Below are 27,451 nucleotides of genomic sequence, written 5' to 3' on the forward strand. Positions count from 1 at the left end.
TCCTCTTATTGATCAGCCATTATAGCGTCTGATCTTCACATCGGTCAGCTACTATAGCGTCTGATCACACTGATGTCAATGAATGGGATTGGTTACGTTGATCAGCCTATATAACGTCTCTTCTTCACATTGGTCAACCATTATAGCGTCCGATCATCCCATCGGTCAGCTACTATAGCGTCTGATCACACTGATGCCAATGAATGGGTTTGGTTATGTTGGTCATCAACTGGCATCTGATCATCACACTGATGCCAATTAATGGGTTTGGTCATCAACTGGCATCTGATCATCACACTGATGCCAATGAATGGGTTTGGTTATGTTGGTCATCAACTGGCATCTGATCATCACACTGATGTCAATAAATGGGTTTGGCAACTTTGGTCAGCCACTGGCATCTGATCACACTGATGTCAATGAATGGGTTTGGTTATGTTGGTCAGCCACTGGCATCTGAGCATCACACTGATATCAATGAATGGGTTTGGTTGCATTGGTCAGCCATTATAGCGTCTGATCATCCCATCGGTCAGCTACTATAGCGTCTGATCATACTGATATCAATGAATGGGTTTGGTTATGTTGGTCATCAAATGGCATCTGATCATCACACTGATGTTAATAAATGGGTTTGGCAACTTTGGTCAGCCACTGGCATCTGATCACACTGATGTCAATGAATGGGTTTGGTTGCATTGGTCAGCCATTATAGCGTCTGATCACACTGATGTCAATGAATGGGTTTGGTTACTTTGGTCAGCCACTGGCATCTGATCACACTGATGTCAATGAATGGGTTTGGTTATGTTGATCAGCTGATCAGCCTCTATAACGTCTGTTCATAACATTGGTCAGCCACTATGGCATCTGATCACAATGTCAATGGATGGGTTTGGTTACATTGATCATCTGATCACAATGTCAATGGATGGGTTTGGTTACATTGATCATCTGATCATCACACTGATGCCAATGGGTGGGTTTGGTTACCTTTGGTCAGCCACTATGGTGTCTTAATCCTGGTGTTGCTGTCAATGGATTTCAGTGTCAACCACTAGAGTGGCGCCGTTGAGGTGCAGGAATTACTTCACCCAGTCAAATGAATTATCTAGGGTATTGAAGTAATCATTGGTTTTTCAAGTAATGGTTTCCAACACTAAATTATAGGTAGTCACATGATCCTTTTATCAGCCCCATCTGCCCCTCCACACTACTTCCCATAAAGAGGGTCAACATTTCAGTCTATGGCAGGAGCCATCTTACACCCATCTTCACAAAATGGCTTACTTTTAGAACCACTTCCTGTCCAAACAGGAAGTGATTTATCTCCAGGACTGCAGCATGTTCATGAAGACAAAGGCTATTAATGAGTCTTCCCTGTCTGGCTCCTAAAGGGTGTGCAGTCCCCCTCTTCTTCACCACCCCCCAGCTTTGGACACTGAAGTCTCCCCAATCTCTGATGGTGTCCCCATTCCCCTTTTCCCAGTGACCCCATTGCTGATGGTGGATATGGAAGTGGGTGGGTCTTAGTACATCACCTGAGTTGTGGGGTAAATGTAGAGAGTGTCAATCACAGGCAGAGCTCAGAGCTGGGAAGGAGCTACAGATGGCGGCTGTGCCTTAGAGAGCGCACTCAGCTCCGCCGCATTCCCTTCTCCACTTCTACTCAACTTTACTGAACTTTGGGCCCCTCCCGGGACCCCCCCTGGCCCCCAGCACCCCACCTCTGCTCCTCGGGGAGCTCCGCACCCCAGAAATCCGCGCATTTTGGAGCTTTTTGTAGGCGATCCGGAGAGGGAGAGCCGAGGAGTGTGCTCGTTGTTTTCCCAGCTTCATGGCGTACCTCCATATTTGTCTGCTCTGATCGCAGCCCGACTCGGCTTCTTCGACTTCTCTCCCTCCCCTGCACCCCATTACCACCCCCCTGCACCCCTAGATCCACCATCGCACCCGATTTTATACCCTTTTTTCTATTTTTTCATCGTTTTCCGGCATTTACCGCTAATAGGATTTGCAATGCTTCCGGGAGCCGATCCTCCCCTGGATTGAACAGGTGAGCTCCTTCACACTTCCCATCCCCCTTTTTTGCAAGATTTGGGGTATTTTCGGGGGGTTTTGACCACTTTCATGTCCGATGACGCAATCGTTCTATTTATTTTTCCGGGGCGAGGCAGCAAACTTTTACATCGGCCCGGCCGACTGTATCATCCGGCATTAAAGTTGTGATTTGGGGGATCCCCCCTCTTGATTATTATTATATATATTTTTTTTTGTCAAGGGGTTCCCCTGTCTTTGTTCCCCCCTCGGTCGCGTGCTTTGTGTGTCCCAGCCGATCAGAGATCCATGCAAAGGGAGACTTTGTAGCATGGGGAGATCTCACCTTTATTTCAACTTTTGACAGCAAATACCTGGATCCCCTCCTCCCCCCCCCCCTGATCATTTAAATTTTTTTTGGGTAAGGGGTTCCCCATCTTTGTCCCCCTCGGTGGTTTGCATTATGTGTCTCTGCCCTGATCCATGCAAAGGGATACTTTGTAGCATGGGGGGATCTCACCTTTCTTTCAACTTTTGACAACAAATACCTGGGCCCCCCTGATCATTTAAATTTTTTTGGGTAAGGGGTTCCCCATCTTTGTCCCCCTCGGTGGTTTGCATTATGTATGTCTGCCCTGATCCATGCAAACGGATACTTTGTAGCATAGGGGGGATCTCACCTTTATTTCAACTTTTGACAGCAAATACCTGGACCCCCCCCCCCCCCCCTCCTGATCATTTACATTTTTTGGGGTAAGGGGTTCCCCATCGTTGTCCCCCTCGGTGGTTTGCATTGTCTGTATCAGCCATGATCCATGCAAAGGGATACTTTGCAGCATAGGAAGATCTCACCTTTATTTCAACTTTTGACAGCAAATACCTGGACCCCCCCCTTTATTAAATTTTTTTGGGGTAAGGGGTTTCCTATATTTGTCCCCTTCGGTGGTTTGCTTTGTGTATCAGCCCTGATCCATGCAAAGGGAGACTTTATTACATGGGGGGATCTCACCTGTATTTCAACTTTTGACAGCAAATACCTGGACCCCCCCCCCCCCATCATTTAATTTTTTTTTCTTTTTTTTGGGTAAGGGGTTTCCTATCTTTGTCCCCTTCGGTGGTTTACATTGTCTGTATCAGCCCTGATCCATACAAAGGGATACTTTGTAGCATAGGGGGGATCTCACCTTTCTCTCAACTTTGACAGCAAATACCTGGACCACCCTCCCATCCCCCACACCTGATCTATAAACTGATTCAAGATGATGAGGAATAAAGAGAAATCCGGAGAGGAGGAGGAGGATGGATCTGCTCACAGCAATGTATCCAGGTAGGAAATTTATAACTTTTGCAACAACTTTTCCTGTCCTATAGATGATCACACAAGCTGACCTGCTCCCCACTTCCTCCCAGGGACACCCCAATATTTTATTACACATTTTTTCTCTTTTTTTTTTTTTTTATCTCTCCAGCTCTGACCTTGACTTCTCCCATTGCCACACCCTAATTTTTCCAGCTAATTTGGGAAACTTGGAAAGCATATGAAAGGGCCCCTGATACACTCTTACACTGAGCCCCCGGGTTACATTTCTACTATTTTACCATCAATTTCTCCCATTTTTCTCCTTTTTCATGCCTCTTCATATATGACCTTGTGCTTTTTTAGCCTCCACTGCATTGCACCATTTTTTGTTCACTTCACAATTTCAGAAGTTTTATTTCACACACCAGGCCACAATGAAGCCTCGGTGTAAATTATGTCAAATTAATCCATCGGATGCTCTCTGGGGACGAATAGGGTCTGTCTTTGCTCTATAGTCACCAAGATGCTCTCATTTTTTTCCCTTTCTTTTTCCTTATGGTCCATTCAGTTGCTCATTTTAATGACTTTATTAACATTTGTAATTTTTTTTATTTTTTTTTGCTTTATTGAATTACCAGATCACACCAAGGTTTATATAAATGGCGTGTATATATACATGTGCTGTTTATTGATACATTATTTGCTTACTGGTATTGATACGTTTGCTTGTGATATTTTGCTGCTTATTTTACTACTTTAAAACTTAAAGCATTAACCAGTGGTTATAATTTGTTACAATTATAAGTTATTTTTATATTCTAGTGCAAGATTGCTAATTTTATGTCAGACACATTAAGGGTGTCCATTATATGAGTATTATAGAAAAAAAAAATGCCAAACAGCATGTGGGTATTTCAAAAAATACATTTCAGTGGGTCAAGTGTATGGGTAAAAAAAATAAAAAAAAAAATATATGTGTGTGTATGTATGTATGTATATGTATATATATATATATGTATATATATATATATATATATATATATATATATGTGTGTGTGTGTATATATATAAGGGGGGCCCAGTGTATGGGTATTAAATAAAATATTTTAAAGGTGTTCAGAGTAAGGATATTTAAGAAAATAATTTAAAGATGCCCAGTGTATGGGTATTAATAACGATTGTTTAAATACCCAAATACTAGGCACCCTTTAATACTACTTTTTTTTTTTTTTAAATGCCTGCACACCTTTAAACATTTTTTTTTTTTTTAAATACCCATACATTGGGCATCTTTTAAACAATTTAATTTAAGGTGCCCAATGTATGGGTTTTTAAAAATAGTTTAAAGGTGCCCGGTATTTAAAAAAAAATAGTTGAAAGGTGCCCAGTGTATGGGTATTAAAAAAGATTGCTTAAACACCCAAATACTAGGCACCCTTAAATACTTTTTTTTTTTTTTTTTTTTTTTTTTTTAATGCCTGCACACCTTTAAACTATTTTTTAAAATACCCATACACTGGGCACCTTTTAAAATATTTTTTTTAAATACCCATACACTGGGCACCTTTAAACTATTTTTTAAATACCCATACACTGGGCACCTTTTAAAATATTTTTTTAAATACCCATACACTGGGCACCTTTAAACTATTTTTAAAATACCCATACACTGGGCACCTTTTAAAATATTTTTTTAAATACCCATACACTGGGCACCTTTTAAACCATTTTTAAGGTGCCCTGTGTATGGGTATTTAAAAAAAAAAATAATAGTTTAAAGGTGCCCACTGTATGGGGTTTTTAAAAATTATCTAAGGGTGCTAAGTGTATGTGTATTTAAAAAATAATAATTTTAAGTGTGTTCTGATGTATGGATACAAAAAAAAAAAGTTTGCCCACTGTATGCTTATTAAAAGAAAAAAAAATGCTTTGTATACTAATTTTAAAGAAACAAAAATTGAGGGTGTCTGGTATATGGGGTTTAAAGGAAAAATATAGATGCTTTTGTATAAAAATGTCCAGGTAATGTGTATTTAAAAAAGAGTGCCCTGTATATGGGTATAAAAAAAAGTAGGTTGTCCTGTACATGGCAAAAAAGTGCCAGTATGTGGGTATTTAGTGTTTTTTTTTTTTTTTTTTTTTTGTGAAATATATACTATAAGTATATGGGTATCACATAAAAAATTATATATTTTCATATGTCATACATACTGCAAACTTATACATACTTCCACCTACCATTTTCAGAGCTTAACGTGTTTTGGACGTATTCTAAGTTATTCCACTAGTTTTGTGTATTTATCTAAATATTTTTATTCTTTGCTGTTAGTTTATTTAAGAAAGTATTTGTTTGGAAAATATTCTCCTGAATAGTTGATCCTATAATATCTAGAATTTTATATTCACTAAATAAAAGATATTAAACAGTGTTGTTTTGCTTTTATTTATTTTTTTTTATTTTTAAATAACCGGTAATCTAGGTTAAAGTTTTTGAAGTTTCATCAACCTATTTAGATTTTTTATTTTGCACTCAAACCTTGTGTTTGTGGTAGTTTGCTTCCTGTGGTGTCTCATTTTCTCAGACTCACACCTTCCAATCACATGTGATTCTACTAAAAATCACCTGTGATCTGGAATAGAAAAAATCACCTGTGATCTGGAATAGAAAAAATCACCTGTGATCTGGAATAGAAAAATCACCTGTGATCTGGAATAGAAAAATCACCTGTGATCTGGAATAGAGGTTATTGGGGGTTTGTGAACCTGGAGGGTCCGGTACAAAGGACAAAGTATATTACTCACATGATTGAGCTTTGTTTTGGTGGAGCTAAAGAGTTAATGGTTAAAGTACATGCAAAGAAAAAAAAAGGATATAGCCCTGGGACTTAATGTGACACAAATGGTCAATTTTTTATCATGGTTGAAGTAGATGTACGTTTAGATTCACAATACTTTATTAATCCCAAAGGGAATTTATTATTGTGCAGCAGATTATGGCTGATAATTTACCTTCTCTATTGGGGCTTTATTATTATTATATAGTATTTATATAGCGCCGACAGTTTACGCAGCGGGTAACTTGAGGGTAGACGGTACAAATATAATTTTAATACAGTAGGAATCAGAATTTTTTTATACTTTCAATAAAGTAATTACATTTTTTTAAGGCCCCGTTCACATAGGGGCGACGCTACTTCGCACCGCGCCGCGACCTCGGAGCGGCCGCCACGGACTTCATAACATTGAAGTCTATAGCGGTCGCCCCAAAGAAGCTCCGGACCCTTTTTCTAAGTCGGAGCGACTTGTGTCGCTCCTATTAGAACGGGTCCACAGCTTCCCTATGGGAGGCGACCTGTGAGGCGACCAGGTCGCCTCATAGGTCGCCTCAGTGTGAACCGGGACTTTGCCTAATACCGCCTGGGTTTCTTCCCTACTTTTGCTATTCTTTTTGCTACAGGAATCAAAGGGCCCTGCTTGTTAGTTTACAATCTAAGAATGCATGTACATGCATTTATACATGTATGCACATCATTGATCTATGTATATTTTGTGTGTGTGTGTGTATGTGTGTGTATATATATGTATATGTGTATATATATATATATATATATATATATATATATATATATACATACATACATACGCTCTTGTAAAAAGCTGTGTTAAAAAAGAGGTGCATTCTTTTTAAAAATTCACATTATAAAACAGATTTAATGCACAGCTGTCACCGTTTTTAATGACAAGCAGATTCAGATGGTCTGCTGCCCTATAATAATTCCAAAAAAAGGAAAACCAGACCCCTGGGCGCTGCGTTTTTCCTTGAGAACTCTCTGCTTGAAGAACATTTTGTATCTGGCAGCCATTTTAGGAAAATGCCTTGGATAAAATAGTAGCAATTAAGTTAAATACTTGTTTTTCTTTTCATCCACTATATACATAAAGACATGATGCTGAGCTGTATGGGGTTATCAGTGAATAGAATTGAATGCAGTGTGAAAATGTGAAGGGAAAAGATATAAAAAACAGGATTTTAGCGTTTTCTATTTAAGTCACAAAATGGCTTTTCCTTTGTGCTGCAATGCCTGGCTGACATTCTGCGAGCTCTCTGTGCACTCCACAAGCAGGAGGAGGAAGTTGCTTTCTAGGAGTTCAAAGGCCATCTTGTGCCTTCCGTGGGATCTGATTGGTTAGTCAATCCCTTGGTAACTGTGGGCGTCATTGGATTAGGCTGCTCCCGCCCCCCTGTGTGATGTCAGTGCAGCACAGCACTCCCTTTTTGGCAAGAAAGCCCCAGCTGGCCGGGAATAGATTGTGTGCTCAGCCTGCTTTCCTTTCACATGAAAGGGGAAATGTTCAGATCTGCAGCTTCTTTTCCAACATATTTTTTTTCAAAATGATTAATTTGTAACTACTCATCTGAAACATTCTTACTGCTATCATAGCTGGCTTCCGGTATTTTACTGCACTGATGCCAACACCATACAACAGTCTAATACGGCTGGAAATCCAATATGTAAAGCAGCCTGTACACACAATACGAATATCGGATGTAAAATTTCATCCGACGAACGATCTACCGATTTTTGGATCGTTAGTATGGTGCTTTTGACAGCCGATTACGAATTTTCGGATGTGCAGGCTATAAAATTTTTATCATACGTCAACACATCGTCCGATTTTAATTTAATTAGTACAGTTTTTCGTCCAAAAAAAAATCGTAAGAGCAAGACTAGGTATGCTCAGGAACGAAAGAATACGTACAAAACAATTCAACACATGACCTCACTTCTGAAGTTGAATTCTGTCGTAAGGGAATTTTCCTATGAAAGTAACCTCTTCAATTTCCATATGAGACCAGCATGCAACAAATAACGGACGAAAGATCGTCCAATAATCTGATCGTGTGTACGAGGCTTTAAGCTGGATACACACTATACAATTTTCTTTAGATTTTTTTTTTTCCTTTAGATTTTGATTCCCCCCCCACTCTCTACAAAGCTTTGCTAATCACATGTTCTAAGTAGTTTTCCTTTTTGATTTCTTTATTTTCAGTTCACATTACGTGTGATACATTTTTTTCTATAAGGCCCCTTTCACACTTGTGCGACTTGTCCTGCTTAGGGGCTGCGAAGTCGCATGACAAGTCGTACTCCATGATTTCCAATGAGTACTGTTAATATCTGTGCAACTTCAAAGTAGTCCCGGTCCAACTTTGATGTGTTTTTCAGGTCCATAGACCTCAAGGATTACCCAGGTATTGCTTCTAGTCCAGTCAAATATTGCACGACTTTTAGGTTGCACAAGTGGGAAAGGGGCCTAATTGCAATTAAGGCCATCTAGGGGTTGATTTACTAAAACTGGAGAGTGTAAAATCTTGTGCAGCTGTGCATGGTAGCCAATCAGCTTCTTGTTCGATTAAGGCCCCTTTCACACGAGCGATCCGATCAGATCCGCCTGCCAGTTTTTTAGGCGGATCTAATGGGATCCCCATGCATCCCTATGGGGCAGTGGATGTCAGTGGAGACATGTCCGCTGACACCCGCTGCCATCCACATCCGATCCTGTCCTTGAAATCCGGACAGATGGAAACCCTATTTTCCATCCGTCCATGGGATCGGATGAGAGCGGACAGGCGGTCTGCTCTCATCCGATTCCCCCATAGAGGTGCATGGGCCTCTGAGTGGAGAGGGAGCTGTCACCTGCCTGCTCAGTGGGGATCTGTGTTTACGATCCCCTGCTGAGCATCATGGATCCGCCTACAGAGGCGAACCGTGTGAAAGAGCCCTATGGCTCAGTCCTTTCACACTTGTGCCACTTGTCCTGCGATTTGGGACTGCAAAATTGCATGACGTCGTTCTCCATTATTTCCAATGAGTACCATGCATATCTGTGCGACTTGAAGTCGCACTGACTTCAAAGTAGTCCCTGCACTACTTTGGCAAGATTTTGATGTGTTTTGAGGCCAAAGACATTGAAGCCATTTTAATTTATTAAAATTGCAGTAAAATCGTGCAACTTTGAAGTCGCACTAGTGTGAAAGGGGTCTAAAGCTGGATACACACTACAACTTTCTATAGATTGTTTTTACTTTAGATTAAGGCCCCTTTCACACTTATGCGACTTCAAAGTCGCGCAATATTACAGCGATTTCGATGCGAGTTTGACTGGGCTTGAATGTCTTTGGCCTTAAAACACTTCAAAATCATGCCAAAGTAGTGCAGGGACTACTTTGAAGTCGGTGCGACTTCAAGTCACACAGATATGAATGGTACTCATTGGAAATAATGGGAGAATGACTTGTCATGCGATTTTTCAGTCCCAAATCTCATGACAAGTCGCACAAGTGTGATAGGGGCCAAAACCAAAACCATATAATATGAGCTCAAACCTAAACACTTTCAGTTTGTATGCAATCAGGCAGGTCCTCCCACTACATAGTTGAAGGTAAAGCCTCGTACACACGCAACGATTGTTGGCCGACCGATCGGCCGTCTTTTGTCCAGTGTTGTTGTGTTGGTTGAAATGTGCTCTAGACTGCACACAAATTTTCTCGGCCAACAACAACCAACTTCAGAAGTGATGTCATGTGATGGTTTACTTTCCGTGTGTTTTTTTCTTCTCTGAGCATGCCCAGTCTTGCTCATCTGATTTTTGTCTGCCGAAATCTGTACTGACTGACGAACAATCGGGCGTTCTGTTGACTGCCAACAAAAATTTTATAGCCTGCACACCAGATTTTTTTTCGGCCGAAAAGTCGCAGTCGGTTGTCGGAAGCATCGTACTAACAAGCCGACAATCGGCCGATCGGACGTTGGCCGAAAATTCACGGCCAACAATCGTTGCGTGTGTACGAGGCTTTAATCTAAAGGAAATCTACCAACAAAAGTTGTATAGTGTGTATCCAGCTTGAAGGCTCGTACACACTATAAGAAAATCGGGCGCATAGTTTTGTCTGAGGAACGATCGTCCGATTTTCTGATAGAGTGCACCCAGCTGATTCCGACCTTCTGAGCAAAAATTTCCGAAGGGGCAAACATTTTTTCTCATACTGGAACCAAACGAACGATTTTCGCTTAATGTGTTCCGTTTTCGTACGATTTTCATATGAGAAAAATCAGAAACTAAAGTCTGCGCGTGATCAGAAACAGAAAAAGCCTTTGTTGTATGAGAATTTTCGTACGTTATTCCCTTCCTCGGTTCCAACAAAGAAAATTCAGGCGAATTTCCTATAGTCCGACCCCACTTTATAGTGGATTAGTAAGGCTGGCCATACACTATACAATTTTCCTATTCAATTTCCTGTAGATTTACCTTCAACTATGTAGTGCAAGGGCCTGCCAGATTGCATACAAATTGAAAGTGTTTCGGTTTGACCTCATATTATATGGTTTTGGTAAATCTAAAGGAAAGTTGAACAAGAATATTGTATAGTGTATGGCCAGCCTAAGCAACTTGTAGCTTCCTGGTGCATGTGGAACTACACAGCCCAGCATGTCTCCCAAGTATTTTTTATTTTTGAAATAAAACTTTATTTAAACATTAAAATGATATACATAGCAACATTACAGCATTTGAAGAAAACTGTGTCTCCAAGTAGTGACTTGTCCCAGCAGCTGGAAGAACAGGTTCACTAAGTTTGCTGCAAGCAGCATGTGGTCCATATATAAATCTTGTGTCCTACCGAACACATGGGGTGGGGGATGTGCTGCAGTCTCCAACACATGAGATTAGCAAATGGGGGAGGGGGGTTGTGGCTTCTGTCTCCAAACACATGAGATTGATTCAATCCTGATCTAATCATCTCAACAAGGGTGGACATAGGATGTTAGCATGCCCTCTCCACTCTCTATACAAAGCTATGCTGATCACATTTCTAAGTAGTTTTCCTTTTTGATTTCTTTCTTTTCACTCCACATTACCTGCTATGAGATTTCTGTATTTGCAATTAAAGTATAACTAAAGATAGAACTTTATTTTATTTTTTTAGTTTCGGATAGAGTGGAGATGGATTAGACCCCCCTGTCAGTGTTTCTTGCAGCATGTGCCCCCATTAGGGAGATTCTCACTTTCTATTTGTCCTGTTTACCATTATCATTGAAAGTGAAAGAAAATCACAAATTTTGGGTTGTCACCAGAAAAGTAATAAAGTATAAGTTATACTTGAGGATGCATTCACATGTCAGCGTATGGATCACGGGCAGAATCGCCGCAATTCCGACCGTGATCCGGAGATCATTGCAAATCGCGGGACGCCTGTGCGTTGCCCGTGATTTGCAATAGCACCCCAAACGCTGAGCGATGTTGCCGCGATTTCCGCCTGCCGAATCGCGGTAACATCGCGCAAAAAAAAATCGCGGGACACATTACGCCCAAAAAAGTACAAGAGCTTCTTTGGAGCGTATTGCGTCCCGCAATTTTTTTTTGCGCAATGTTACCGCGATTCGGCAGGCGGAAATCGCGGCAACATCGCACAGCGTTTGGGGTGCTATTGCAAATCACGGGCAACGCACAGGCGTCCCGCGATTTGCAATGATCTCCGGATCGCGGGCGGAATTGCGGCGATTCTGCCCGTGATCCATACGCTGACATGTGAATGCAGCCTGAAGAAGTTTTAACCCCCCCCCCCCCCCTCCCCAAAAAAAAAACAAAAAATCTCTAAGGCCCCTTTCACACATGGAAGTCCGTCGGCGGATCGATCCCCCCGCTGAGCAGGCGCATGGCAGCTCTGTCTCCGCTCTGTGTGCGGAGACGGAGCTGTCAGATCCCCACTGTCCTCTATGGGGGAATCAGATGTGGACGGACCGTCTGTCCATTCTCATCCGATCCGCTGGACGGATGGAAAATAGGGTTTCCATCCGTCCAGATTTGACGGACCGGATTGGATCGGATGTCTCTGCTGACATCCGATGCTCCATAGAGATGCACGGGGCATCCGTTCAGATCCGCCAAAAAAATGACAGGTGGATCTGAACGGTCCGCTAGTGTGATAGGGGCCTAAGACAAAGGCATAATGATCTAGTTTGCATCGCATACTAGCTCATTATGAAATACTTACCTTAAGGCCCGTACACACATACCGATCGTCAGCGAACGATCGGCCGTCTTTTGTCCCTGGGCTGTCGGTGTCTGTTGAAAAGTGCAAAGACAGCACAAGAATTTTGTCCGCTGACTACAGCCGACTGCAGAAGTGATGTCATGTGATGGTTAACTTTCCCTGTGTTTTTCCTTTTCTGAGCATGCCCAGTCTTGCAAATCTGCGGTCTGTCGTCCGAATTCTGTACTGACTGGTGAACAATCGGCCGCTCTGGTGTCGGCATACAAAAAATTTTAATGCTTGCAAGACAGACTCTTGTCAGCAGAATGTGCGCTGACGGCTGTCGGAAGCATCATACTAACAAGCGTACAATCGGCAGATCTTTCGTATGCCGACGATCGGTACGTGTGTACGGGCCTTTAGAAAGAAGCCCCCACAGTGCCGCCCACAAACTGATGACACAGCCGACATGTTCGGCTGTCATGCTTCGTGTCCTCCGGCCATTTGATTGGCTGGAGGCGCGATGACATCACTCCTGTGCATGGGACCCGCTGTTTACGGCGCAGGGCTCTGAAGGAACGGCACAGGTGGCCATTCCTTCAGAGCGCATGCACCGATGACGTCATCGGCCGCATGGAATGTAAATATCTCCTAAAAGGTGCAAGTTTAGAAGATATTTACATTACCTATAGGTAAGCATTTAATAAAGGTTTTACCTATAGGTAAAAGTTCTAAGAGAGGGTTTACAACCTCTTTAAGTATAAAGCCCCGTACACACGTACTGATCGTCGGCCGAACGATCGGCCGTCTTTTGTCCAGGGCTGTCGTGTCTGTTGAAAACTGCAAAAGACTGCACACAAATTTTGTCGGCCAACAACAGCCGACTGCAGAAGTGATGTCATGTGATGGTTAACTTTCCTTGTCTTTTTTCTTCTCTGAGCATGCCCAGTCTTGCTAATCTGCTGTCTGTCGGCCGAAATCTGTACTGACTGACGAACAATCGGCCGTTCTGGTGTTGGCCAACAAAAATTTTAATGCTTGCACGACAGATTCTGTTCAGCCGAAAATGCGCTGTCGGAAGCATCATACTAACAAGACTACAATCGGCCGATCGGTCGTCGGCCGAATATTTACGGCCGACAATCGGTACGTGTGTACGGGGCTTAACTAAAGTCAAAACTTTTTTTTCGTTTTGGATAGAGTGGAGAGGGATTAAAACGCTGGTTCACACTGGTGCGATGCGAGAACCCTTCCAAATCCACTGTGGGTTCCTGCATCGCACCCGACTCGAAGGCAGTTCACACTTTCATATGCAAACTGCTGGGAGAGTCCATAGAAAGGTAACAACGCCCCCAGATTAGCTCGCATATCGCAGTGCGAACTGTCAGTTCAGACAGGAATCAGATTGCATAGATGTGAACATCCATCCGATCCGATTCTGGTGCGGACCAAAAAAAAGGGTCCTGTGCGAGTTTGGTCTGAATGTGATGCGATTTCAGCCATACACTCTGTATAGCTGAATTCGCATCGCACAGACATCACATGTGATTTGTAAAGCAGTGCGGTGCTAATCGCATGCAATGTCTTACATCAGGGATCCTCCAGCTGTTGCGGAACTACACATCCCATGAGGCCTTGTAAAACTCTGACATGCACAGACATGACTAGGCATGATGGGAATTGTAGTTCCTGAACAACTGGAGGGGCCATAGTTTGAAGACCTCTGTCTTACATCGTTAAAGTGTGAACCGGCACTTATTGCGGTCTGTGCCCCCGTTAAAGAGATTCACCCTCTTTATTTGTCCTGTTTATCATTGAAAGTGAAAGTTAAAGAAAATACCAAATTTTGAGTTGTCACCAGAAAAGTAATAGAGGGGAAATCTTCCAATGGGGACACTAGTTCTGGTGCCTTGGGGGTCCCCATGGAGTTCCCTTAAATTGCAGGGAGTTCCCCATCACTTCCTGTTTTGGATATGTGACAGGAAGTGAGGGGAAATCTCCCCAGTGAGATACAGATGGCAAAAAAAACCCAAAACAGATGGGTAGTTTGACCCTCCCCTTTCTCTATCCAAAATTAAAATAACATTTTGCCTATATGGGACAGAAAGCGAATGGAAATCTCCCCAATGGGCAAAAAATAAACTGACGGGTTATAACCTCAACTGTATCCAAAATGAAAAAAAAAAAAAAGTTTGCCCAAAGTTCTACTTTAAGGATATCTGGGGGTTGATTTACTAAAACTGGAGCATGAAAATCAGGTGCAGCTCTGCATAGAAACCAATCGGCTTCCAGTGTTTTTTTTTTTTTTTTTTTTTTTTGTTAAAGCTTAAAGTATAACTAAAGGAAAACTTAATCTTTTTTTTTTGGTCTTCAGGATAGAATGGGGATGGATTAGACCCCCTGTCAGTTTTTATTGCTGTCTGTGTCCCCGTTAGGGAGATTCACCCTCTCTATTTGTCCTGTTTACCATTATTAAGCCCTGGTTCACGCTAATGCGATGCAGGAAATGCACAGTCGACAGTTTGTTAGAGGCTCGGTTCACACATATGCAATGCGGGAACCCTGCGAATCCACCACGGATTCCCTTATGGCATTCAAATTGTAGGCAGTTCACACTGCCATATGCGAATCGCTGGGCGCGTCAATACAAAGTTAACGACACCCTCAGATCAGTTTGCATATTGCAGTGTGAACTGTCAGTTCGGACATGAATCGGATCGCATTGGTGTGAACCACCATGCACTCCAATTCTGCTGCAGACCCAAAAAAGGGTCCTGTGTGTGTTCAGTCCAAATCAGATGCAAATTCAGCCATACAATCTATGGCTGAATTCACATCGCACAGACATCGCATTCGATTTTCAGAGCAGTGCGCTCCGAATCGCATGCAATGTCGCTATAGCGTGAACCGGGACAGAATTCTGACCCTTTTTTTTTTATAAACAATTTTCTGATCGCGTATGGCCAGCTTTACTATTTAAAAAAAAAAAACATTTTGCCTATAGTTCTACTTTAGGCTGTGTTCACACTGGTGCGATGGAAGACATTGCATATGATTTGCACCACACTGCTCTGCAAATCGCATGCGATGCAAATTCAGCCATACAGATTGTATAGCCGAGTTTGCATCACATTCAAACCAATTTCGCACAGGACCCTTTTTTTTGGTCCGCACCAGAATTGGATCACATAGCTGTTAACTCCCATGTGCTCCGATTCCTGTCCAATCTGACAGTTCACACTGCGATATTGCAACAGATCTGGGGGTGTCATTACCTTTGTATTGACACTCCCAGCGGTTCGCATATGGCAGTGGGAACTGCCTGCGAGTTAAGTGCAATGCGGGAACCCGCAGTGGATTCGCAGGGTTTCCCGCATCGCACCAATGTGAATCGAACCTTAATTAAACAAGTTGAAGTTAGAAGCTGATTGGCTACCATGCACAGCGGCACCAGGTTTTGCACTCTCCAGTGTAATGCCTCGTACACACCATCAGATAATCGGAAGAACAAAAATAGTTTTCTAATTGATCGCATATTAATCTGATCGTTGGTACACAGCTTTCCACAGCTGATCACAACATTTCATCCATCGATATCCGAAGGGACAAACACGAAAACTTTCCTTGTACGATAGCCTAGCGAACGACAATTGTTTAATCAGTACAGTATGCGTTCGCTAAAAATGGATAGACAAAGACCGCGCATGATGCTAAAAACCTCCTAGAATAAAGAAAGCATAACAGAACCATGGGACGACTGAACACGATAATGAGCCATCAAATGAAAGGCGAAACATTGCTAAAAGATCTCATGGCTGATAAGACAGCGGGGGGTGGATTTGCTAATGCCTCGTACACACGATCAGATAATCAGAGGTATATGACATCACTTCCTATACGTGGCTACGCAAACAGGAAGCTTTTCCAGAATTGTACGAAAAAAATCACGTTTCAGTACGCATTGTTGAATTCGATATTGGTATCCTGCAACAAATGTGAACGATAAGTCGTCTGATTATCTGATCCTGTGTACGAGGCATAATCTTATCCACCCCCGCTGTCTTATCAGCCAGGAGATCTTTTAGCAATTTATCTCCTTTCATTTGATGGCACATTATTGTGTTCAGTCGTCCCATGGTTCTGTTATGCTTTCTTTATTCTAGGAGGTTTGCATACACACACATTCTATTTCCGCTACGCACTTCTATGTTCTCCGAGATAAGAATATTCATAAACCGCAGTTTCCTCCTGTGTGTTGTGAAACTTACCCTGCCCGACCTGCTTACATCGTACACATTGAAGTTCTGATAAATACCTATTTTTGTCCGCTTTTATGTAATGTGTGTGTGTGTGTGTGTAATATATACATATATATATATATATATATATACACATACATACATACATACATACATACATACATATACACACACACACACACACACACCAATATATATAGTGTGTGTGTGTGTGTATGTATGTATGTATGTATATATATATATATATATATATATATATATATATATATATATATATATATATATAATGTATGTACATATATGCGCACACACATACACAGATACACGCACATATACACACACACATATTTGTGTGTGTATATATATATATATATATATATATATATATATATATATATACACACACACACACTATATATTTATTTATATATATACATACACATATATAATAGTGTGTGTGTGTGTATGTATGTATGTATGTATGTATGTATATATATATATATATATATATATATATATATATATATATATAATACATACATACATGCACATACATGCGCACACACACAACATACATACATGCATACACACATACACACCAGACATTTGTCAAAATGCCAATTTGCTTCCAAACCAAATACTTAGCGCCAGTTCACATATATGCTATGCGATGACAGACATTGCATGTGATTCGGAGCGCACTGCTCTGAAAAGCACATGTCATGTCTGTGCGATGCAAATTCAGACATGCAGATTATATGGCTGAATTTGCATCAGTTTCAGACACAACTCACACAGGACCCTTTTTTGGGTCCACACTAGAATCACACCAATTCACACAGATGCAATCCGATTAATGTCCAAACTGACAGTTCGCATTGCAATATGCGAACTGATCTAGGGGTGTCGTTAACTTTGTATTGACACCCCCAGTGAATCGCATATGGAAGTATGAACTGCCTGCAAGTTAAATGCGATGCGGGAACCTGCAGTTGATTTGCAGGGCTCCCGCATCATATATGTGTGGACTGGGACTCGCACTCAAAGTGGTTGATTTACTAAAATAAGAGAGTGCAAAATCTGGTGCAGCTGTGCATAGTAATAAATCAGCTTCCAGATTGTAGCCCCCGTTCACACCTGTGCGACTTGTCATGCGATTTGACAGTTCGCACCCTATTGTTGACTTTGTGGGGCTGCACCGCTTTGAATAAAGGTTCCTGCACACAGAAGTCGCACTGACCTGTCGGATTTGGTGTGAAGGGGGGCTTATTGTCAAAGCCTAATTGAACAAGCAGAAGAGTGCTCCAGTTTGAGGCCGGATTTATTTAGCGGCAACAGTTAACCATACTTTTACAGTTGGGCAAAAAAGTATTTAGTCAGCCACCAATTGTGCAAGTTCTCCCACTTTAAGGGTCCTTTCACACGAGCGATCTGATCATATCCGCCTGTCAGTTTTTTAGGCGGATCTGATTGGATCCCCTAGGGGGTAGCGGATGTCAGCGGAGACGTCTCCGCTTACACCTGCTGCCATCCGATCCTGTCCGTGAAACCTGGACAGATGGAAACCCTATTTTCTATCCGTCCATGGGATCGGATGAGAGTGGACAGGCGGTCCGCTCTCATCCCATTCCCCCATAAAGATGCATGGGGCTCTGACACCTCCCTCTCCGCACACAGAGAGGAGAGGGAGCTGTCACCTGCCTGCTCGGTGGGGATCTGTGTATCGATCCCCCGCTGAGCAGCACGGATCCGCCTACGGAGGAGGACCGCGTGAAAGAAGCCAAAAAGATGAGAGAGAGGCCTGTAATTTTCATCATAGGTATACTTCCAACTATAAGGCTGCATTCACATGTCAGCGTTTGGATCGCAGGCAGAACCGCCGCGGTTCCGCCCGCGATCCGGAGATTATTGCAAATCGCGGGACGCCTAGCGTTGCCCGTTGATTTGCAAGCCCCCCAAATGCCGAGCGATGTTGCCGCGAAGTACAAGAGCTTCTTTGGAGCGTATTGCGTCCCGCGATTTTGTTTGCGCGATGTTGCCGCGATTCGGCAGGCGGAAATCGCGGCAACATCGCTCGGCGTTTGGGGGGCTATTGCAAATCAACGGGCAACGCTAGGCGTCCCGCGATTTGCAATAATCTCCGGATCGCGGGCGGAACCGCGGCGGTTCTGCCCGCGATCCAAACGCTGACATGTGAATGCAGCCTAAGAGGCTGACAAGTCGCCTGACAAGTCGCCTGACAAGTCGCGCTAGTCTGAATGGGCTCTCAGAGATCCTCACTGAACTTCTGGAGAGAGTTTGCTGCACTGAAAGTTAAGGGGCTGAATAATTTTGCACGCCCAATTTTTCAGTTTTTTATTTGTTAACAAAGTTTGAAATATCCAATAAATTTCGTTCCACTTCATGATTGTGTCCCACTTGTTGTTGATTCTTCACAAAAAATTACAGTTTTATATCTTTATGTTTGAAGCCTGAAATGTGGCAAAAGGTCGCAAAGTTCAAGGGGGCCGAATACTTTCGCAATGCACTGTATCAGCATGGATGTCGCACCACCTCCTCAAACTAAATCTCTGTAAAACTGAGCTTGTAATATTTCCCCAAGCCCCCTCCATGACTTTTCCATCAAAAATCAGTAACCAACAATCCCTCCCCTCATGCCAGGGTACTCGGTGTAATCCTAGACTCTGACCTGTTCTTTCAGCCCCAAATCCGATCGTTGTCAAAAGCTTGTAGACCTGACCTCCGTAACATCTCTAAAATTCCTCCTTTTTAACCACTTGCCGACCGCCGCACGCCGATCTACGTCGGCGGTCAGCCCCTCACAGGCAAAGTGACGTAGGGCTACGTCACTAGCTTGTGAGGGTCTAGGGAGCGAGCGCGCGCCGCTGGAGGCGCGCTCCTGCGTGGTCACGGACCCCCCCCGCGCGTGTGACCGGAGGACCCGATGTCCGCCGGCCACTCTGCGATCGGCGGGGGAGAGGGAGAAAGTCAGGCAGCTTGTGTAAACAAGCTGCCTGTCATTCTCCCCTCTGTATGAGAGCTGATCATATGGATCTACTATGTAGATCCGTTGATCACTCTGCATACAGCTGAAGCCACAGCCAATCACAGTAAGAATCACACCCCTAGGGACACACACAGCCCCTCCCTCTCAAATAAAGTTAACCCCTTCACTACCAGTGTATTTTTACAGTAACAGTGCATATATATAGCACTGATTACTGTAGTAATGTCACTGGTAACCCCAAAAGTGTCAAAAATGTCAGTCAAGGGTCTGATCTGTCCGCCGCAATGTCGCAGTACCGCAAAAAAAAATCGCAGATCGCCGCCATTACGCGTTAAAAAAAAAACAACAAAAATGACAAAAATCTTTCCCTTAGTCAGTAAACGCAATAACTTTTGCGCAAACCAATCAAAATACGCTTTTTGCGATTTTTTTTTTTTTTTTTTTTTTTTTTTTTTTTTTTGTTTTTACCAAACATAGGTAGCATAAAACAAATTGGCCGAAAATGTTAAAAAATTTTGATTTTTTACATTTTTTTGGGGGGGAATTTCATATAAAAAAAAGGGAAAATATTGCTATTTTTGCAAAATTGACGCTCTTTTTTTGTTTATAGCGCGTGATCAAAAAATCGCACAGGTGATCAAATACCGCCAAAAGAAAGCTCTGTTTGTGGGAAAAAAAGGACGCCAAATTCGTTTAGGTACAGCGTCGCACGACCGCGCAATTGTTCGTTAAAATCACGCAGTGCCGAATCGCAAAATACCCCCTGGTCGTTTAGCAGCCAAATCCTCCGGGGCTTAAGTGGTTAACAACCCCCTTTTAGGGGTCCTGCACAGCTCCAAAACATTGCACTTTATGGTTTGTGATGTGATCACTCTTTGATGAAACTTTACGGACGACTTTTGATAAACCACGGTGTGCTGGCAACTCAGTACATTGTTTTGAGATGAAACTGGCTAGAAGGTATGTGTGTTTGTGTACTTTGGACTTCTTGACCTGCCAAAGCATATTAAACCGAACAATGCTTCATACACAGATTGGGATGGCGTAACAAGCCAATGCATTGTGTAAAATAAGCATAAAACTTTATTTCAGAATATCAAAGGATAAAAATAAAGGAGTTGCCAGTATTTGTTGTTTTTTTTTTTTTGTTAAGACCCAGGCCTGAAAAAGCCCCCAGGGTTGGAGTTTAGGCTTCTTAGACTTCAGAGGCTGTAAGGTTGTAGCAGGAGGACAGGATTGAAGGCTGTACATTATTAAGTACACCTGTCACAAATAGACATATGACGTCTTCCACTGCTGACTTGTGTTTTGAAGATAAATCTCCAGGGCTTTTATCGGAAGGCATGTTCACACTTGTTGACCTTCAGAATAGTATAACAGCACACAAGAAGCATAAGATACACTATACATAGTTACGTAGTTACATAGTAGTTGAGGTTGAATAAAGACAATAGAGACAATAGTCCATCCAGTTCAACCTGTGTGTGGCCGTAATCATCTCTCATACCCCTGAATGTTCTGATCCTTGAGATGTACGTCTAATAGTCTTTTGAAAGTAGCCATACTTCCCGCAGAAACCACCTCTTGTGGTAGAGAATTCCCCAATCTTGTAGCCCTAACAGTAAAGAATCCCCCACGTTGCCTGAGGTTAAAACGCTTCTCCTCTAATCGCATTGTATGCCCTCGAGTCCTCATGCAATCCTTTCAATTGAATAGCTTTTTTTCTATGCTGAGATCACCATTGAGGTATTTATAAATTGCTATCATGTCCCCTCTCAAAAGTATTGGGACGCCAGCCTATACACACACATGAACTTTAAAGCGGAGTTCCGGGCACAAAAACGATTTTTTTTTGTGCCCCTCCGCTAGGTAGAGCTCACCTGAAAAGGAATTGGATAGTTATTTTTATTTTTTTTGTTTACTCACCTTTTTATTGAAGATCGTAAATACTCACCTCTGACTGCTTCCTCCCTCGGAGCCGCGGCTCACCCCGTCACTTCCTGCCTCGCGATGATTCCTGGGAGCTAAACGTCATAGCTCCCAGGAATCAATGTGACGGCACCGGCCCCACTCGTCATTTCCGGGCGACGCCGCATTCCCCTGCTAAATAGCTTCTGGGCATGCCCAGAAGCTGTTTAGGAATGCGGCGCCGCACCGGAAGTGACGAGAGGGGCCGGTACAGTGCATTCTGGGACAAGAAGACGCGGAAGAAGACAGAGAAGAGGACCGCGCCGGCTTCAGCTGCCCACAACAGAGATGGAAAGGCTGTGGAAGAAATTTTATAAGTAAGTATTTCTTCTAAAAGGTAAGTGCGAACCGGGACAGATCAGAGGCGAGCCATTGTGGAATGTGCTAGCCCTGACTGGCCCGGGGGTATGTTCAGTAAAAAATCATTTCTGTGCCCGGAACTCCGCTTTAATGGCATCCCAGTCTTAAGCCTCGTACACACGCAACGAATTTCCGCCGACCGGTTGTCCGTCTTTTGTCCAGAGTGGTGTCTGTTGGTTGGAATGTGACTAGACTGCACACGAATTTTCCCGCACGACAGAATTATACTTCAGAAGTGATGTCATGTGTTGGATTGCTTTCTATGTGTTTTTTTATCTCTGAGCATGCCCAGTCTTGCTCATAAGATTTTTTTCCCCATCGAAATCTGTACTAATGAGACGAAAATCGGGCGTGTTTTGACGGTCGACAAAAATTTTATAGCCTGCACACCAGGAATTTTTCGGCCGAAAAGTCGGAGTCAGTTGTCGGAAGCACCATACTAACAAGCCGAAAATCGGCAGATCGGTCGTCGGACGAAATTTCCCGGCCGAATTTCTACTCGTGTGTACGGGGCTTTAGTCTGTAGAGTTCAATATTGAGTTGGCCCACCCTTTGCAGCTCTAACAGCGTCTGGAAAGGCTGTTTACAAGGTTTAGGAGTGTGTCTATGGTAATGTTTGACCATTCTTCCATATGCGCATTTGTGATATCAGGCACTGATAATGGATGAGAAGGCCTGGTTCACAGTCTCCACTCTGATCCATCCCAAAGGTGTTCTATCGGGTTGGGGTGCAAGCCAGTCGAGTTCCTTCACCTCAAACTCGCTCATCCATGTCTTTATGGACCTCGCTTTGTGCACTGGTGCGCAGTCATGTTGGAACAGTAAGGGACCATCCCCAAACTGTTCCCAGAAAGTTGGGAGCATGAAATTGTCCAAAATGTCTTGGTATGCTGACGCCTTAAGTGTTCTCTTCACTGGAACTAAGGGGCCAAGCCCAACCACTGAAAAACAACCTCATTCCATTATCTCCCCTCCACCAAATAATTTGGACCAGTACACAAAGCAAGGTCTATAAAGACATGGATGAGAGCGTTTGATATGGAGGAACTTGATTGGCTTGCACAGAGTCCTGACCTCGACCCGATGGAACACCTTTGGGATGAAATAGAGCGGGATCGGCAGCAGGGGAAACCGCCCAGGATACAGTGGGTAGTTATGGCAAAAGGCAGACCTCCCCACACACAAGCTCCAGATCAGTTGCTAGTAACCACCAGACTGCTTTAACAGCTACTGTTGTCACTCTGTGCTCTAGTGTGCCCACTCTCAACCAGTGGTGGGATTCAAAAATTTTAGTAACCAGTTCCGACTTTTTAAGCCTGGTGTCATTTTTTTTATGTTATGTCAGTTAGGGGTCCGATCTGTCCGCCACAATGTCGCAGTCCCGCTAAAAATTGCAGATCGCCGCCATTACTAGTAAAAAAAATAAATAGAAATTACATTAATCTTTCCCCTAGTTTGTAGACGCGATAACTTTTGCACAATCAGAATACGCTTATTGGGATTTTTTTTTACCAAAAATATGTAGCAGAATACAAATTGGCCTAAAATGATAAAAAAATTTGATTTTGCGAACCAGCTGAATCCCATCACTGCTCTCAACCCACAAAGCAAAACACTGCGCATTTCCAACTACCTTCTAGTTGCTAGAAAGCAAGCAATTGGCCACAAATGTGCAGTGCACGCTCCATGCCAGTTGGCGCAAGGGGGCAGAATTGGTGCAATGGGGTAAACCCCCATTCTATGGCATGCATTAGGAGTGGGAGAGGGGGCACAGTTCCTCATCCTTGCCCTGGGCACTGACCCAGCCTGTCCCAATACTGGGCACAGCAGCCCATTAATTTGCAATAATGACTGGAGCGATGGCATGGGGTCAGTAAGTGTAACGGGACAGAGGGGGGGGTAAGACTTTAAATAACTTAACCTGGTATACTAACCTGCTTTTTGCAGTGGTTTTGCACAGAGTAGCCCCCGATCCTCTTCTTTTTGGATCCCCTGCCGATGCTCCTCCTTACTCAAACAGTGCCCCCAGAGAAAGTCGCTTGCCCCGGGGACACCACTGGATGCTCGCTCCCATGCTCTCTGCATTCATAAGACACACAGAGCTGTTGCTCAGCCCCAAACCACCCCCTTCCTCCCCTGGGAACCAGCTGAGATTTAAACCATTAATAGGCAGGATAAATGTACCCTAGTTAATCAACTTGGGTACAACCAGCCTGCCAGATTTTACATATGATTATAGGTAGTAGCTCGTATAGCCGCTAGAAATAATCACGGACTTCTCCCAGTGGGGACGGCTTCCCCCGGGAGAATACAATGGCTCGTGGGACAGTGTTGATGGGGGAATTGAGCAAATTTCTTTCCTGCAACCCGTGGCAAAGTGTCATCCATTCATCTATTTTACCTGGGTTTCATACAGAGTAGTAGTGCATTATACTGTATGTTGTGCTAGTATTGTTTGTGTCTGCAGTTTTTTTCCAGAGCCTCGTCTTCCTTCATTTGTATTTATTTGCATATGAAGGAACACCAGATTTGCAATCATTTGACCCAGCGACATTTACATACTTGGTTCAGGTTTTCAGTCCCGTACAGTATGTCTTGTTCTTCCATACTCCAGCTGGACAAGTAAATGGATCTTCCAGCAGAGATGAATCCATTTGTGTCCTTGTGCAAATACATACAAATAAAAACATCCTGTGACTCTACAAGGCCACATCTACATTGGCTATTAAGGCCCCTTTCCCACGGGGCAGCCCACTCGCCTCGAGTTGTTGGATGTAAATTGACTAATTGTCCGTTTACACCCAACTTCAATCCGATTCGCTAGACCAGCCGTCTCCAAACTTTCTAAACAAAGGGCTAGTTTACTGTTCTTCAAGCTTTAGTGAGGCCAGACTGTGGCCAGTGGGAGAATAACATTTCTTGTTGGTATTCGGAGAAGGAATAATGCCCCATCATTGGTATCAATGGGAAGAATAGTGTCCCATCGTTGGTATCAATGGGAGGAATAGTGTCCCATCGTTGGTATCAATGGGAGGAATAGTGTCCCATCGTTGGTATCAATGGGAGGAATAGTGTCCCATCGTTGGTATCAATGGGAGGAATAGTGTCCCATCGTTGGTATCAATGGGAGGAATAGTGTCCCATCGTTGGTATCAATGGGAGGAATAGTGTCCCATCGTTGGTATCAATGGGAGGAATAGTGTCCCATCGTTGGTATCAATGGGAGGAATAGTGTCCCATCGTTGGTATCAATGGGAGGAATAGTGTCCCATCGTTGGTATCAATGGGAGGAATAGTGTCCCATCGTTGGTATCAATGGGAGGAATAGTGTCCCATCGTTGGTATCAATGGGAGGAATAGTGTCCCATCGTTGGTATCAATGGGAGGAATAGTGTCCCATCGTTGGTATCAATGGGAGGAATAGTGTCCCATCGTTGGTATCAATGGGAGGAATAGTGTCCCATCGTTGGTATCAATGGGAGGAATAGTGTCCCATCGTTGGTATCAATGGGAGGAATAGTGTCCCATCGTTGGTATCAATGGGAGGAATAGTGTCCCATCGTTGGTATCAATGGGAGGAATAGTGTCCCATCGTTGGTATCAATGGGAGGAATAGTGTCCCGTCGTTGGTATCAATGGGAGGAATAGTGCCCCGTCCTTGGTATCAATGGGAGGAATAGTGCCCCGTCCTTGGTATCAATGGGAGGAATAGTGCCCCGTCCTTGGTATCAATGGGAGGAATAGTGCCCCGTCCTTGGTATCAATGGGAGGAATAGTGCTCCGTCCTTGGTATCAATGGGAGGAATAGTGCCCCGTCCTTGGTATCAATGGGAGGAAAAGTGCCCCGTCCTTGGTATCAATGGGAGGAAAAGTGCCCCGTCCTTGGTATCAATGGGAGGAAAAGTGCCCCGTCCTTGGTATCAATGGAAGGAATAGTGTCCCATTGTTGGTATCAATGGGAGGAATAGTGCCCCATCGTTGGTATCTGTAGAAGGAATAGTGCCTCATCATTGGTATCAATGGGAGGAAAAGTGCCTCACCATTGATATTAGGGGGAGTAATAATGCCCCATCATTGGTAGGAATAGTGCCCTATCATTGGTGTCAATGGAAGGAATAGTGCTCCATTGTTGGTATCAATGGGAAGAATAGTGCCCTATGGTTGGTGTCAGTGGGAGACCTAGTGCCCCATTGTCATTGTCAGTGGCAGGAACTATACCCCACTGTTGCTGACAGTTGGGGCAATAATGCCAAAGAGCCAGATAAAAGCAAGCAAAGGGCCACGTTCGGGCCTCAGGCCACAGTTTGGAGGCTACTGCGCTAGACGCTGGAATGATATTAAAAATGACCTTTCCTTTTCAGTCTGCAGTGCTGTAACTTTCTGTGAAATGCAATATGGCTACCTTGCGGTGTTCTGTATGCAGATGGTGTACAGAACTCCCCCCTGAAAATGTAATTTCCTGCTTGTGTGATTGGGTTAACTGATAGTCCCAGAAGTCTACACTAAGACACAGAAGTCAGATTTTTGGCATCCCTTGCAACAAAAATGTCATTTTAGTGAGATACTCCCTAAGAGAAATCACATGTAATGGGATGCAGACCCTGCCATTTTCCTCATCAGAGCGATGCACTAAAATGTGCGTTTTTTTTTTTTGCCAGCCGCCAAACGCGCGGCAGCGGACAGAGATGTTTACATGCTGTGGCCATGATGCTTCCCTCACCCGATTTAGCAAACACTACACATACTAGTAAATGGGGAAATACTATAAACACCACGTAACCGCAATCAATCAATGCATGCGGTTGCCAGTGCCTTTGTTGGCACAAATGGGGTTAAACAGAATAACGAACTGCAACAATTTTTGAAGTGATATCCTCTCTTTTTATGGGTGCTAAAGAGGAACTTCACCTGGGCCTGTGAAAATTAAAACTCCATCCGCTACAAATCCTGTAGCTGCTGACGTTTGAGAAACAGATACTTCCCAGTCCTTGGAGTCCACCACTGTCTTCCCTGCAGCCCATTCTTAGGACTGCAGGTCTTCGGTGCGGCCATCTTTGTGGTGATGTGATGCTGCTCTCCCAGGAGGCTGTAGGCGGGGGTGGCCCGAGGCAATGTAACCCTTCAGCAAAAAACTTATGAAAAAAAAAAAAGTGCAAAAATAAAATAAATAAGTAAAAAAAAAAGTAAAGTGCCCCCGTCCTCCGTGCTCACGCAGAAAGGTAAACGTGTGCGTTGCTCCCGCACACACTCAAACAGCGATCGTCCCACACGTGAGGTATCACCGTGAATGTAGGTCATGGGCAATAAGCGTATTTTGATTGGTTTGCGCAAATGTTATCGCGTCTGCTAACTACGGGAAAGATTTATGTCGTTTTTGTTGTGTTTTTTTTTTTTACTAGTAATGGCGGCGATCTGCAATTTTTTTTTTTTTTTTTGCGGGACTGCAACATTGCGGCGGACAGATCGGACCCCTGACTGACATTTTT

At 43.4% G+C, this 27,451-nt stretch overlaps 1 protein-coding gene across 3 annotated transcripts in view; it reads left to right on the top strand.

Moving 5' to 3' along the window:
- Positions 1–3,252: 3,252 nt before the first annotated feature.
- The window catches only part of CHD2 (chromodomain helicase DNA binding protein 2), a 160,600-nt gene continuing 136,401 nt past the window's right edge, over positions 3,253–27,451 (top strand). For all 3 annotated transcript variants that reach the window (XM_082254680.1, XM_082254681.1, XM_082254682.1), the window contains exon 1: positions 3,253–3,364. In XM_082254680.1, coding sequence (XP_082110806.1) covers positions 3,297–3,364 — 68 coding nt within the window. In that variant the 5' untranslated portion in view covers positions 3,253–3,296. The remainder of the gene's footprint in view (positions 3,365–27,451) is intronic.

This window comes from Pelophylax lessonae (genome assembly GCF_965119305.1).
Source record: "Pelophylax lessonae genome assembly, chromosome: 4".
NCBI classification, from domain to species: Eukaryota; Metazoa; Chordata; class Amphibia; order Anura; family Ranidae; genus Pelophylax; species Pelophylax lessonae.